Raw genomic sequence first — 14,488 nt, forward strand, 5'->3', positions numbered from 1 at the left:
CCCTCTTTATGGAGTGTAATCAAAAGATTCTTTTTTGGAATGTGCGTGATTTGAACAATGGCGCTAAGCGCACTACTGTTCATAGCGTGATCACCGCTATGTTGCCCTCTATCGTGTGCCTGCAAGAAACCAAGCTTGCGGCCGTCACCGACTCTCTTGTTCTAGACACTCTCGGCCCTCTCTATGAGGTATTCTACTCCCTGCCTGTAGATGGCACTCGTGGTGGCATCATCCTCGCCTGGTGTAGCCCCGACGTTTCTATCTCAAACCCCCATATTGGAGATCACCACATCATGGCTCTTGTCACCACGTCGGACGGCAGTGGCCATTGGTGGCTTACCGGAGTCTATGGGCCGCAGGAGGACGCGACCAAACTCGACTTCCTCAACGACCTTCGCGACGTGCGTGCATCCCGCATTGGCCCGTGGCTTCTTGGGGGAGATTTCAACATGATCGCGGCGCTTGATGAGAAGAACAACCAGCGTATCAATCATCGTTGCATGAACAGATTTCGGCGGTTCATTGCTGACGAGGAGCTTCGTGATCTTTATATTCACGGTCGCCGTTATACCTGGTCTAATGAGCGCAAGGCTCCAACGCTTTTCCACATCGACCGCGTGCTTTGCACATCCGGTTGGGAGATCACCCATCCAAACTGCTTGCTCCATTGTCTCTCCTCCGCGGCTTCCGACCACTGCCCCCTGCTCGTGGATTGTGTCTCTCGCCCGCCTAGCGCGCGCCGCTTCCACTTCGAGCGCTTCTGGCCGAAGCTTGACGGGTTCCACCACGTGGTCTCCGAGGCGTGGAACTCCGTCCATCCGGACGCTAACCCCTACCGGCGCATCGTGGTGCGCCTCAAGATCACCACTCATTGCCTGCAGTCTTGGAGTGCGTGCACCATTGGCAACGTCTCCCTCCAGCTCAAGGTGGCTCGTGAGAGCATCGCTAGGCTTGACGTCGCCCAGGACTTCCGGCCGCTCAGCCACGGCGAGGCTTGGTTGCGTCGGAAGCTTAAGTGTTCCTACCTTGGGCTGGCCTCCCTTGAGCGGTCCATCGCGCGTCAGCGAGTCTGTCTCGCCTGGCTTCGCGGCGACGACGTGGCCGTCTCCTACATGAAGATCCACACCTCTCATAGGAAGCAAAGGACCGCCATTAGCTCCCTCCAGGTTGGCGCGCTGACTGTCACTAGCCACTACGCCAAGGCCAAGGCCGCCTTCAGCCACTTCTCGGGCGTCCTTGGCACGGCTGAGGCGTGGGAGTTCTCCATTGATCAATCAATCCTTCGGCAGTATGCCTCCCCTCTTGATGACCTCGATGAACCCTTTTCCGAGGAGGAAATTTGGCGTGCGGTGCAATGCTTACCATCCGGCAAAACGCCAGGACCGGATGGCTTCACGGCCGAGTTTCTTCGAGCCTCCTAGGACATCATCAAGCACTATATCCATGATGCGTTCAACAAGTTCTTCACCGCCAATGGGCGCGGCTTCCAAAAGCTCAATGAGGCGCTTCTCACCCTCCTCCCCAAGCGCGCGGACGCAGCGGCACTCTCAGACTATCGCCCCATTAGCCTCACCCACCTTATCGCCAAGCTCTTCGCGAAGGTTCTATCGCTTTGCCTCGCCCCAAAGCTCGGCGACATGGTTTCGACTAACCAGAGCGCCTTCATCGCTGGGAGATGCATCCACGACAAATTCCTCCTGGTTCAGCAGACGGCCCGCCTCCTCCACAACCTCAAGTCATCGCGCATGCTGCTCAAGCTCGACATCGCTAGGGCCTTTGATAGCGTCTCGTGGCCTTTCCTCCTGGAGACACTGAGACACCTTGGCTTCGGGCAGCGCTGGAGGGACTGGATCTCGATCCTCCTATCTACCGCCTCGACTAGGGTCTTGATCAACGGGCAACCCAGGCCGCCCATCGACCACGCTTGCGGGCTGCGGCAGGGAGACCCCGTCTCCCCTATGCTATTCACCATCGTCATCGACGTCCTCAACTCCATGCTTCTCCATGCGGTTGATCTCAGGCTTCTCCGTCGTCTCACGCCCCGGCACGCTAGTTCCAGCATCTCGCTATATGCCGATGACGTCGTCATCTTCTGCCATCCCGACCGCCATGACTTGACGGCTATCAAGGAGATCCTGCGCGTTTTCGACGTCGCGTCCGGCCTGCGGACCAACTTCGCAAAATGCTCTGCCACTCCGATCAGGTGCACCGACGAGCACACGGCCCTCATTGCCGACGAGATGCACTGCCCCGTGACGCAGTTCCCCGTCCAATACCTCGGCCTGCCTCTCTCCATCTGCAAACCATCTTTGTTCAACATGCTGCCCATCGTGCTCAAGCTTGAGCGGAAGCTATCTACATGGCGCGCCTCCATGCTCTCTCGTGGTGACCGACTGGCCCTCGTTCGCCACGTCCTTTGCGCTATCCCTACTCACTTCCTCACGGCCATCGCCTTCAACCAGACCATTCTCAAGAAGGTCAACCGCATCATCCGTGGATTCCTTTGGGCCGGATGTAAGGATGCCAATGGCGGTCAATGTATGGTCAATTGGCAGCGAGTTTGCCGGCCTATCCATCTCGGTGGGCTGGGCATCCGCGACCTGCAGCGTGTGGGCATCGCCCTCCGTGCTCGCTGGCTTTGGCTCCAGCGCACCGATCCTTCGCGCCCCTAGAGCCACTTGCATATCCCGCACGATGCCACTGTTGGCGCCATCTTCCGCGCCTCGACCACTTGGAGCGTTGGCTGCGGCGACAAGTGCATTTTCTGGACGGACCACTGGATAGATGGTCGTTGGATCTCTGAGATCGCTCCTTAGCTTTTTCAATTGATCCCGAAGAGATGGCGCAAGATTCGCATGGTCCGGGATGGTCTGTCCCAACGCACCTGGGTTCATGACATCCACGGCGCTCTCGACCCAGAGGCCATGGTGCAATATGTGCAGCTTTGGCGGGCGCTTCGGAACTTTCAGCTTACCAACTCTCCGGACATCATCCGTTGGCGCTGGACCTCTTCAGGCACCTACTCTGCCAGTTCGTGTTACCAGACCCTTTTCCTTGATGCCTGCGAGGAGCCACACTGGAGGCTCACGTGGAAATCTTGGGAACCGCTTCACATTAAGTTCTTCATGTGGCTTGCCCTCCAAGATAGATGCTGGACGGCAGAGCGTCTTGCGAGGCATGGCCTGCCCCATGAGCCCGCATGTGCCCTCTGCGACCAGGAAGATGAAACGATGCAACACCTGCTGGTGGCTGCTCCTTCTCCCGCCAGGTGTGGTACGATGTTCTTGCTTGGGCTCGCCTTCCCACCAATCTGCCGACTGGAGACACCGACTTCCTCACCTGGTGGGCCTTTTCTAGTGCTCTCGCGCCCGCTGCCATGAGGAAAGGCCTGTCCTCCCTCATCATCCTCACCGCTTGGTGGATTTGGAAGCATAGAAACAGTTGCACCTTCGATGGGGACCGACCCTCTGTCTCCCACCTGTGCTCCACCATCAAGGACGAAGCGCGCCTGTGGGCCCAGGCCGGCGCCGCCGTGATAACCAACATAATCCCCGAGCGCTAGATTAGGATTTTCTTGGGGATGAGCAACCCCTTCTGTTTGCTCGACGTCCACTTCCATGCCTCCCTTTTGTGTACATGGCATAGTGTGTCGTCTTAATCCCATGCTGTAAACACTCTCCTTCTATCAATGGAAAGATACGCATCCTTAGCATATTCGCGAAAAAAAGGAAGTTAACCGTGTATATGAACTTAGCGCTTTCTGAAGAATATAACGAGTGTCACAAGCATGTTGTTCCAACACATTTGCAGCCACCTTAGCAGATGTGCTGTACCTTACAGAGTAGAGTGCTTTCATGTATTCGGGGAGCATTTCACTAGGACTTTCTTCCCATCTGACAATATTTAGTTTGAAAAAAATTTAGATTAGGGAAAAGCTTCATTTAATGTGAAACTGATGTGCCTTATATATGATGCACATGCTACTCTATCATTAAGTGCAGTGCCGCATATAGTTACCTTCCAATTGCATCGGTGAAGAGAACGAGTTCATCAAGAGTTCCATACACATCATAAACATCATCTAAGTGAACTATTAGATTAGCGACTTTAGCAAGCACTTCTCGGCATGCTCCATTGTTTGGCTCCCACACAATTCCATTTGCATAGTGGAAGCACTCCATGAGACGATCCCTTGCGAACCCCAATTTTTCAATAAGGGCGGTATCCTTCCACCACCTACAATTCATTGGGTCAATTTTCATGTCTTGAATATTTCACTTAAGTATGTAGATATGATCTAGTTCTTTGAAACAACAAAGAGATATTTATCTCCAGGACTGTGCATCATAAGATACAAACAATCCATCAACTATATGAAGCAATCTCTCAGCAGGCTAATTTAAATGTATGTTTCTTCAAGCTCAATTACCTTGCCAGTCTGGCGAGTTCTTCCTCATGCACACTTTGCACATTGTTGAAGTCCGCCGTTGCAAATCTAACGAACAACGGGTCGGAATTGCTCTCATCTCTAGCATAGTGATCTATGAACCATCTTGCTTCCAGTCTAGGACACCTCCGGTGCAATGGAAGATCCAAGGAACAAACTACACTGCGCTGTAAGTGGTGATCCATGGATGGCAAGAGCTTTATGAGAGCTTTCTTGGAAAATGCTCTTGCTTCGTCCAATGCCTCTTCGCCTTCAAACGCAAGGTATGAAGCCTCATAGAGTGAGAGGAACCCCTTAACATCATCATCTGATCCGCGCTTGAGATCTTCTAGAGATTCTTTATGTATTGTTACAATGAAACATGTCAGTTAAGTATACACAACCATGCCATAAACACAATTCAAAGTTTCAACTTCCATAAACACAATTGGACCATGCATTTAGTTTAATTTCCAAAATTTGGCCGTGGTTTTAGGTTCCTTTCTTACATCGTCTAAGATTCTGCATACTCCCTTCGATCTAAAATAAGTGACCTAGTTTTGAGAAGAGAGTATTTAACTAGGTACCTGGAGGGAAGAGGACTGGGAAACCACTCTCCCTGAGCAACCTGATCCTCAATGCCGTGGAAGCAACATCACAATCGTCCCCGCTGCACCGGTGAGGCTTGCGGTGGACGGAGCCGCGGATACCGGCGATCTGGCCTCCTCGAAATGGTAGGCGATGCCGAGACGTTGCACCGTGTCGACAAGCCTGAGCTTCGCAGCTTGGTGGTCGCCTGGGCTCGCCGCCACCAGCCGCTCCCTCACGCCGGCCTTCAACTTATCGACCTGTGACATGATCCATGTATGCACGGAATAATTTCCATGAGTAATTCATCTACTTTAAGTACTACTTGCAGGAAGAAAATACTACTGTATGTTCAGCTGATAAATGTACTTGATCTGCCTGTCCGCCATTGCTGGGCGAGAGCTGGAGGAGGGAATCGTAATCCCAGCAGCTGGGAGCGTAGTTGGCAGACCGCCGAGCGGCCGCCAAGCAGCGCACCGTTGCTGGCGACGACGTCCGGAAGCGTGTGCTCGTGGTGGCCATTGTTTGCTGTAATTGCCACGCCATGGTGCTGCGTGGAGTATTTCTTGGCACTTGGCAGCGAGAGCTTGGCAACGAGGTTAGTACTTCTAAGCTGTAGTAGCCAGTAAACTTACTGCTGTTTGTTGTTTGAGAGTAGCCAGAATAGGTGCCAATTTATAGGGATGAGAGTATCTGTACCAACATTTCTTCTGGAGGCTATTTCTCTCGCCCAGATATCCAACGAACCTTAGATTTTTAGGCATGACAAAAATTAACATTTTCATGGAAATTTGTGTTCGTTGAGGATGACAAGTTTAGTTGGTGAGCATGACAAGTCCGCCGGATTTCATTTTTCGCCAGAATATATCCATGTTTGCAAACTAATTTTGCCATCCTCGCGCCAGTATGAATTATTATGAAAAGAGTATGTTTGCCATGGCTAAAATCAGACTTTCTGTTTTTCTAGCAAAATTCCATACAAACCACTGAGAACTTACTAATACTCATTTTCCCAAACCATGGTGGAATTGAAATCATGGTGGAAAATACATAAAGGGAGCACATAAAAAAACATGGTTGGAATTAAAATCCGACAGACCTGCGTGCTCCATCTTCAACTTCCAGAGGAATTATTTGTTCCTCTTCAAATTGCCAACGTCAACAATTCTTCCTCCCTCCCTCATCCCACTGGTCCAATCGCCTACTCTTGTAATCAACGGTGGTACCCGCAAGCCTAGCGGCCCTACCTTGCCTGAGCTGTCTCCTGCAATCATCCCTCTATACCCGCCGCGAGAGCTATGCCTCGCTTGTAGTCTTGCTTATAGTGAGACGATAGCTTTTCTCGCGTCGAGCGTGGAAGCTCCTCTCGCCGCAGGTGCTTGCCTATGGGCCGGCCCATCAGTGTAGGTTTGCTGCCGCAGCTCGCGCGCTGCAGGTTCGGTCGCTATAGATTTTCTGCAGTATTCTTTTGTCTTCTATTTGGTTTAATTATTTCTTCTTTTATCATTTTTATTATTATATTTCATTTTTTGTTTTTCTTTTCTTTTGTTTGTTTCTTTCGTGGTTTTTATTAGTTTTCTTTCTTTCTGATTTTCCTTCTTTTCTAGCTTCTTTTTTATTTCTTGGTTTTCAATGATCTTTTTTTATTTGTTTATTTATAGTTTCACTGTTTTTCCATTCTTTCTTTTTTGTTTCTTTTTTCTTTGTTTTCTTTTGTTCTTTTTCGTCTTTCATGGTTTTTTCATTTTTCTCTGTTCTTTTGATTTTCATTCTACATTTTTCGTATACATCAAGACCATTTTTCTAATACACATTTAATATTTTTCAAATACAAGTTGAACATTATTGAATACATGGTCAACATTTGTTTCTATACATATTTTTAACATTTTTCAATTTCTTAATTAATATTTTTCAAATACAAGATCAATTTTTTTGAATACATGGTCAAAAAATTATATACACATTTAAAACATTTTGAAATGCTTGACTATATTTTTCAAAGACAGAATTAACATTTTTTAATACATGCTCAACATTTTTTCTATACACATTTAACATTCCTCAAATTCTTAATTAACATTTTATCAAATGCAAGATTAGTACGTTTTTAGTACATGATCAACATTTAACATTTAACATTTAACATTTTCAAATGCTTGATTAACATTTCAAATACTAGTTTAGCATTTTTTTAATACAACACAAAGTTAAATTTTTTTAATACATGGTCAACATTGTTCCTATAGAAATTTGAAATTTTTCAAATGCTTGATTAACATTATTCAAACACTTGTTTAATATTTTTTAAATGCTTGATACATATTTTGAAATACGTGATCAACTTTATCACACACGTTCAATATTTTATGTATACATTTATCTTGTACATGATAAAAATTTCTCTATATAGAGTTAACATTTTTAAAATACTTGATTAACATTTTTTTTCAAATGCTTTATGCATTTTTTGTAATATATTTAGGAAGACAAGTAATTCTAGAAAATCAGAAATTAGTTTAGGACAATATGGAGTATCAGAAGAATTTAGGAACATTCGTTAAATCATAATTAATATTTTTTCTTATGAATTATTTATTTTGAACTTTCCAATACTAAACTTTTCCATAACATCTCATTCTCCTCACACATATTTTGTGATTTAGAGCTGCCTTATGTAGTATAATTAGTTATTATCATGCATATGATATTATATCCACGGTGAATAATATCATTGGTTGGTATTTTAGATGATCTCATTTATTACTTTCTAGAACTTAGACTTGCACCTGATTCATTATCACACGGTATCATGATACTCCTTCCTCCCAGGTTTTTTGGCCCCGCGAGTCAAATCTGCAGGACCGACGAGCAGTATTCGGAGCCAATTGTGGTTGGATGGTTAGAAGGGTAGTGGTAATTCTAGCCCACTAGGGATCAAACCCTACGTTTGACACTTTGGTGTTTCATAAAGGCAGAATATTCCTTCAGTGCGAGGCGACGTATCCGTCGATAGCGAGCCGCTGTGCTAACTTCCTCAATCTCAAGACTCGCCGGCTCACTATTTTGGAGGTGTTCGTAGGGGTAGGTTGTGTGTGCATGCATGTATAGGGTGAGTATATGTATGTGTTTGTGAGTGTCTGCATTTGTACCGTATTTTTAGAAAAATAAGCAAAGTTATTAGGGGTGGTATAGAGGAGATAATCTTGAAGCTAGTTATTCCTGATTTTCTGAAAGCTGCATACCGCCGCATCGTATGCTCAATTGGCATTTTATGAGGTTGCATGATACTACTCTCCGATAGCCAACCGTGGAGGGTCTTATATGTTTCCTAAGATATCATTTTCTTCAATTGTATATTTTCCATCGTTTTTAATGATGGTTTCCCATTTTTCTAGAAAATATTCAATTTGCTGCCAGTGTATGAAACCATCGGGACATCAAAGACCACACAACTTTATATGGTACATGGGGACCAAATGTACTTGGTACTTTTTTTTGAATTGTTTGGATTGCTTACCACATTAGTCAGGTCGAGCTTGACTGGTTGTGAAGTTTCACACCAAAACTAAACTCAGCCGATAGTTTTTATATTTCAGTATGATCAATCAATATTTATTGTTGATATTGATAAGAGTAAGGTCGAGATTATTCGGGCAGTTTTTTTTAGAGGGAGAACAAGGGTGCGGTTTAATTTAGGCTTGATCAGAATTCATTTGGTGAGTTAGAAATGTCTTTTTTTTTCTTTTACGTGCAAAACAGGCAAACTTGTGAAGATTTAGGATGTTACTAATTAGGTGCACATGCATCCGTGACCAGCAACATCGTACTAGTATACACTCGCGTTGGACCTTACAAAACAGGTAAGATTCTCGTGGGCTAGCTTTTTTCGATAAAAGGCGCTTTTATTATCTCAAAATGTAGCATCAAAGTGATACGAAGCATTAAGAGTATCATCCGGCCTCTGCATAATTAGGATGCACACAGTCAAACACTAGTGGTCTGATAAACAAAAAGATAAAAGACCGACAATTCGGCAACAATAGAGTCCATAGACCGACACTATGCGTATGTCGAAAGAGATGGTGGACCGAGTCGGAGATTATGCTGTCATCCATATTGGGTAAATACCTCCGTAGCCACCTGCTCCTACAGCGTACACACCGTCTTGAACAGCGGTTGGTACTCCGCTCGTTGTAACGTACACCACGTATGAAGCGAATGCGTACAACGGAAAATAGCTTGTCTATCTTTTCAGATCTAGTGGCCGGAGTGCTCTCTTCCACACACGGCAAGCAACCAGCACAACACACGTTGTTTTCCTGCCTCACGCCTCACATGATACATACTACTGCATATGCGACAACATCGTACTGCATAAGCCACCATATGCATTTTGTGTTGTCAAATGAATGACTCGTATTAACTAGGAGGATGAATACAGGACACATCACACACCACCTTGCCTTTTATGGCCACGGTACTTTCTTTTTGAAGCAATTTACATAAGTGTAAAGTACTTTAAATTACTGAAAGTTGCTAACAACCAATCACATCTTGTTATGGAGCAGATTGAACTCGATACTTAGCGCTGTAAATCAAGACCACCAAATGGTGCTAGTTAATCAGCCAGCCAGTATTTGTTGTACAAATTTAGTAGTACAAAACAGAAATCAGAATCAGTACCTACAGATTATTAAGCCTGTATAATAGGCTAGTTCTTTTGGTAGCTTAAAAAATAACCCACCCTCTCCCCAGTTTTTCTCATAAGACGTCTCTCTTGTTCATTGGGGCTTCTAAACTAGGTATGAATAACTAACTTAGAAGTCTCAACAAACTTAGAGCGTGACTTATTTTTTAAACTGGGGAGAGGCAACTTAATTTTTAAGGGCTCCCATCGTTTAATGTTTCTCACTAGTGAAAGAGTCCAAGTATAACTCTCTGATTTGCCTTCTCTTCTGACCATCCGGCACACCAAAACCATCCCCGCCTTGGTAAACACAATGTGAGATTCGAGCCAAATTCACGCAAGTCTTGGCAAAAGATCTAGGAAATTGGCAGTGTTTGAATGCATCTTCATTAATCGACTTCCAAGCTTCCATGGTAAGATCTTCCATGGCTTCGCGAGACTCTTGCTCATTGGAGCTGTTCTCTGACATGTGAATAGCTATTGATGATGGTGCATCCCCTCGCTCCAGCTCGGCCTGTTATACATATTTTGACAAAACATAGAAGTAAATATCATAAGACACCTCACATCAATATTCAATTTTGGCGATTGAAATATTACGAGACAAAAAACCCCGGCTATATTGTGCTTACAGAGTGGGTTGCAGAGTCGTTGCAGAGCCGAAGAACTAATGACCCAGACTCAACTAATTTAGGGTAGCTTCCAACTTTTGCAAGAGACATTGGGGTAAGCTTTTCTTCCATGTGGAGCAGGGGAAAGGCATGTTGCAGCAACAGTGGAGCAGAGGATGAAATTGATCCGTTGTCCAGATACTCACGCAATGTTGGTCTGTGGTTTCCATGGTGCCACTTTGCCTCCACCAAGAAAGACTCCGCCATATCTCGCCACTGCAAAATCATGCAGATTTTTTTACGGTTCCTTGTGAAAACAATTTATATCCTATGAGCAGTATATGAACTTACTGCTTTCTGAAGAACATGACGAGCATCGCAACCATGTTGTTCCAACACATTTCCAGCCACTTCAGCGGATGTGTTGTACATCACGGAATAGAGTGCTTGCATGTATTCGGGGAGTCTTTCACTAGGACTTTCTTCCCACCTGAAATTATTTATTAATTTTAGATAATGGAAAAGCTTCATTTAATGTGAAACGAAAGTGTCATATATATGTTACACATGCTAAACATATAGTTACCTTCCAATGGCGTCGGTGAAGAGAACAAGTTCATCTAGAGTTCCATACACATCATAAACATCATCTAAGTGAACTATTAGATTGGCGACTTTAGCAAGCACTTCTCGACATGCTCCATTGTTTGGCTCCCACACAATTCCATTTGCGTAATGGAAGCACTCCATGAGACGATCCCTGGCGAACCCTAATTTTTCACTAAGGGCGGTCCCCTTCCACCACCTAGAATTAATTAGGTCAATTTTAATATCTCAAAAACCCATCAACTATGTGAATTAATTATGGGTCTTATTTAAATGCACATCTCTTCACGCTCAGTTACCTTGCTAGTCTTGCGAGTTCTTCCTGATGCATACTTTGCACATTGTTGAAGTCCGTCGTTGCAAATCTAACGAGCAATGGGTCGGAATTGCTCTCATCTCTAGCATAGTGATCTATGAACCATCTTGCCTCTAGTCTAGGAGACCTCCGGTGCAACGGAAGGTCCAAAGAACGAACTACACCGCGCCGTAAGTGGTAATCCATGGATGGCAAGAGCATTATGAGAGCTTTCTTGGAAAATGTTCTTGCCTCATCCAGTGTTTCCTCGCCTCCGAACGCAAGGTATGAAGCCTCGTAGAGTGAGAGGATTCCATCGACATTGTCGGATCCACGCTTGAGAGTTTCCAGAGATTCTATATATATCGTTACCATGAAACAATGTCAGTTAAGTACATAAGTATATGAAACCGTGCCATACACACAAGACAAAGTTTAAACTATGATTGATTCTCGACCATGCATTTGGTGCAGATATGTTCATTTTCCAAAAAATTAGCCGTAGTTTTAGGTTCCTTTCTTACATCGTCGAAGTGTCTGTTTTCCATATTTCATATTTCAGGAGGTACCTGGAGGGAAGAGGACTGGGAAACCACTCTCCCTGAGCAACCTGAACCTCAAGGCCGCAGAAGCAACATCACTGGCGTCGCAGTCCCAGTTGCACCGGTGAGGCTTGTGGTGGACGGAGCTGAGGATACCGGCAATTTCCTCCTCGAAATGGTAGGCAATGCCGAGCCGTTGCACCGTGTCGACAAGCCCGAGCTTCGCAGCTTGGTGGTCGCCTCGGCTCGCCGCCACCAGCCGCTCCCTCACGCCGGCCTTCAACTTATCGACCTGTGACATCATCCATGCATGCACGGAATAAATTTCCATGAGTAATTCATCTACTTTATGTACTACTTGCCGGTTGAAAATACGATATGCTCAGCTGATAAATGTACTTGATCTGCCTGTCCGCCATTGTTGGGCGAGAGCCGGAGGAGGGAGTCGTAATCCCAGGAGGTGGGAGCGTAGTTGGCAGACCGCCGAGCCGCCGCGGCACAGCGCACCGTTGCCGGCGAGGACGTCGGAAAGCATGTACTCATCGTGGCCATTGTTTGCTGCAATTGCAATGCCATGGTGCGCACTAGTTTGAGAGCTTGGTTAGCACTTCTAAGCTGCAGTAGCCAATAAACTTACTGCTGCTTGCTGTTTGAGAGTAGCCAGAATAGTAGTATGTGCCAATTTATAGGCGAGCTACCCAGCAGCATAGCTGACTCAGCCCGCATGAAAATCGTGGGACATGACGCATATCAAATTTCTAGTACTATTTCTTTTCAGCCACATATTCTTGTGGTGACTATCTGTACGAACATTTCTTCTGGAAGCTATTTTTTTACCCAGATATCCAACGAACGTTAGATTTTTAGGCATGAAAAAAATTAACGTTTTCATGGAAATTTGTGTTCGTTGAGGATGACAAGTTTAGTTGGTGAGCATGACAAGTCCTTCGGATTTCATTTTTCGCCAGAATATAACCATGTGTTGCAAACTAATTTTGACATCCTCGCGCCAATATGAATTATTATGAAAAGTGTATGTTTGCCATGGCTAAAATCAGACTTTCTGTTTTTCTAGCAAAATTCTATACAAACCACTGAGAACTTACTAATACTCATTTTCCGAAACCATGGTGGAATTGAAATCATGGTGGAAAATACATAAAGGGACCGCATAAAAGAAGCATGGTAGGGAACGGACCGGCGTGCTCCATCTTCAATTGTCTCTCATCAAATCGCCAACATGAACAGTTCTTCCCCATCCAACTGGTCCAATCGACCTACCCTTGCAATCTGCGGTGGTACCCCAGAAGGCTAGCGACCCTACTCTCCCTGAGCCGTCTCCTCCGACCATCCCTCTATACCGCCACAAGAGCTATTCCTCGCTTATAGTCTCTCTTATAGAGAGATGATAGCTTCTCTTGCGTCGAGCGTGGAAGCTCCTCTCGCTGAAGGTGCTTCCCTATGGGCCGGCCCATCAGTGTAGGTTCGCTGCAGCCGCTCGCGCGCTGCAGGTTCGGTCGCCATAGGTTTTCTCCATTTTTTTCTATTTTTCATTTCCTTTTGTTTTTTGTTTGGTTTTATTATTTCTTATTGCTATTATTCTTATCACTATATTTCATTTTTTGTTTTCTTTGGTTTTCTTTGGGTTTTCTTTGTTTCTTTCATGGTTTTTATCGGTTTTCTTTCTTTCTCATTTCCTTCTTTTTTGGTTTTAGTCTATTTCTTGGTTTTCAGTTATCGCTTTTTCTTTGTTTCTTTATAGGTTTTTACTGTTTTTCCATTCTTTCTTTTTTGTTCTTTTTTATATGGTTTCTTTTGTTCTTGTACGTCTTTCATGGTTTTCTATTTTTTTTCCTTCTAGAATTTTCATAGATGTCAAGACCATTTTTGTAATACACATTTAAAATTTTTTAAATACAATTTTAACATTTTTAATACATGGTCAACATTTTTTCTATACATGTTCTTTAACATTTTTCAAATTCTTAGTTGACATTCTTCAAATACATGTTTAACATTGTTTTTAATACATGGTCTATATACATTTAAAACATTTTGAAATGCTTGACTACAACTTTTAAAGACAAAATTAACATTTTTTTAATACATGGTCAACATTTTTCTATGCACATTTAATATTATTCAAGTTCTCGATTAAGATTTTATCAAATGCAAGATTAATATGTTCTTAGTGCTTGATCAACATTTTTATATACATTTAACATTGGCAGATGCTTGATTAACATTTTCAAATACAAGCTTAGCACTTTTTAAACAACACAAAATAAACTTTTTTTAATACCAGGTCAACATTGTTTCTATAAAAATTTAACATTTTTTCAAATGCTAGATTAACATATTTCAAATACTTGTTTGACATATTTCAAATTCAATACTATGCATGGATTGTCGTACTATGCACACACGCGAGCCACAGCTAGCTAGCACATGATACACAATTAACTCGGCCTGTTCCATTAGTTCCATTATATGTGGACTCTTGCACGTACGTACACGCGTACGATGTATCGTCGTTGCCTTGACTCGTCTCTTCACCGTCCGGCAACAATCTCGATGGTGACTCGTCTGAAGGACATCACAGTGATAACTGATATGCACAGTTAGCGAGTGGACAAGCTAAGGTTGGCCGTCACAACAACTTCAACCGGCTATAGAGAAAGCTTCATCTAGCAAACACCCACAGAGGAAAAGCTACAACCAGTAACACAA

General features: G+C 44.4%; 1 protein-coding gene across 1 annotated transcript; it reads right to left on the minus strand.

The window, feature by feature from the left end:
- Positions 1-9,650: 9,650 nt before the first annotated feature.
- On the minus strand, positions 9,651-12,334 carry LOC123039985 (alpha-terpineol synthase, chloroplastic-like). Its single transcript, XM_044462951.1, has 7 exons — positions 12,158-12,334; positions 11,786-12,050; positions 11,221-11,572; positions 10,902-11,120; positions 10,667-10,805; positions 10,337-10,591; positions 9,651-10,218 (listed from the first exon to the last, which is right to left on the minus strand). Exons 1-7 carry the CDS (start codon positions 12,332-12,334, stop codon positions 9,916-9,918), a joined length of 1,710 nt encoding a protein of 569 aa, XP_044318886.1. The 3' UTR covers positions 9,651-9,915.
- Positions 12,335-14,488: the final 2,154 nt, after the last annotated feature.

The sequence above is a fragment of the Triticum aestivum genome, chromosome 2B (assembly GCF_018294505.1).
Source record: "Triticum aestivum cultivar Chinese Spring chromosome 2B, IWGSC CS RefSeq v2.1, whole genome shotgun sequence".
Lineage (NCBI taxonomy): Eukaryota > Viridiplantae > Streptophyta > Magnoliopsida > Poales > Poaceae > Triticum > Triticum aestivum.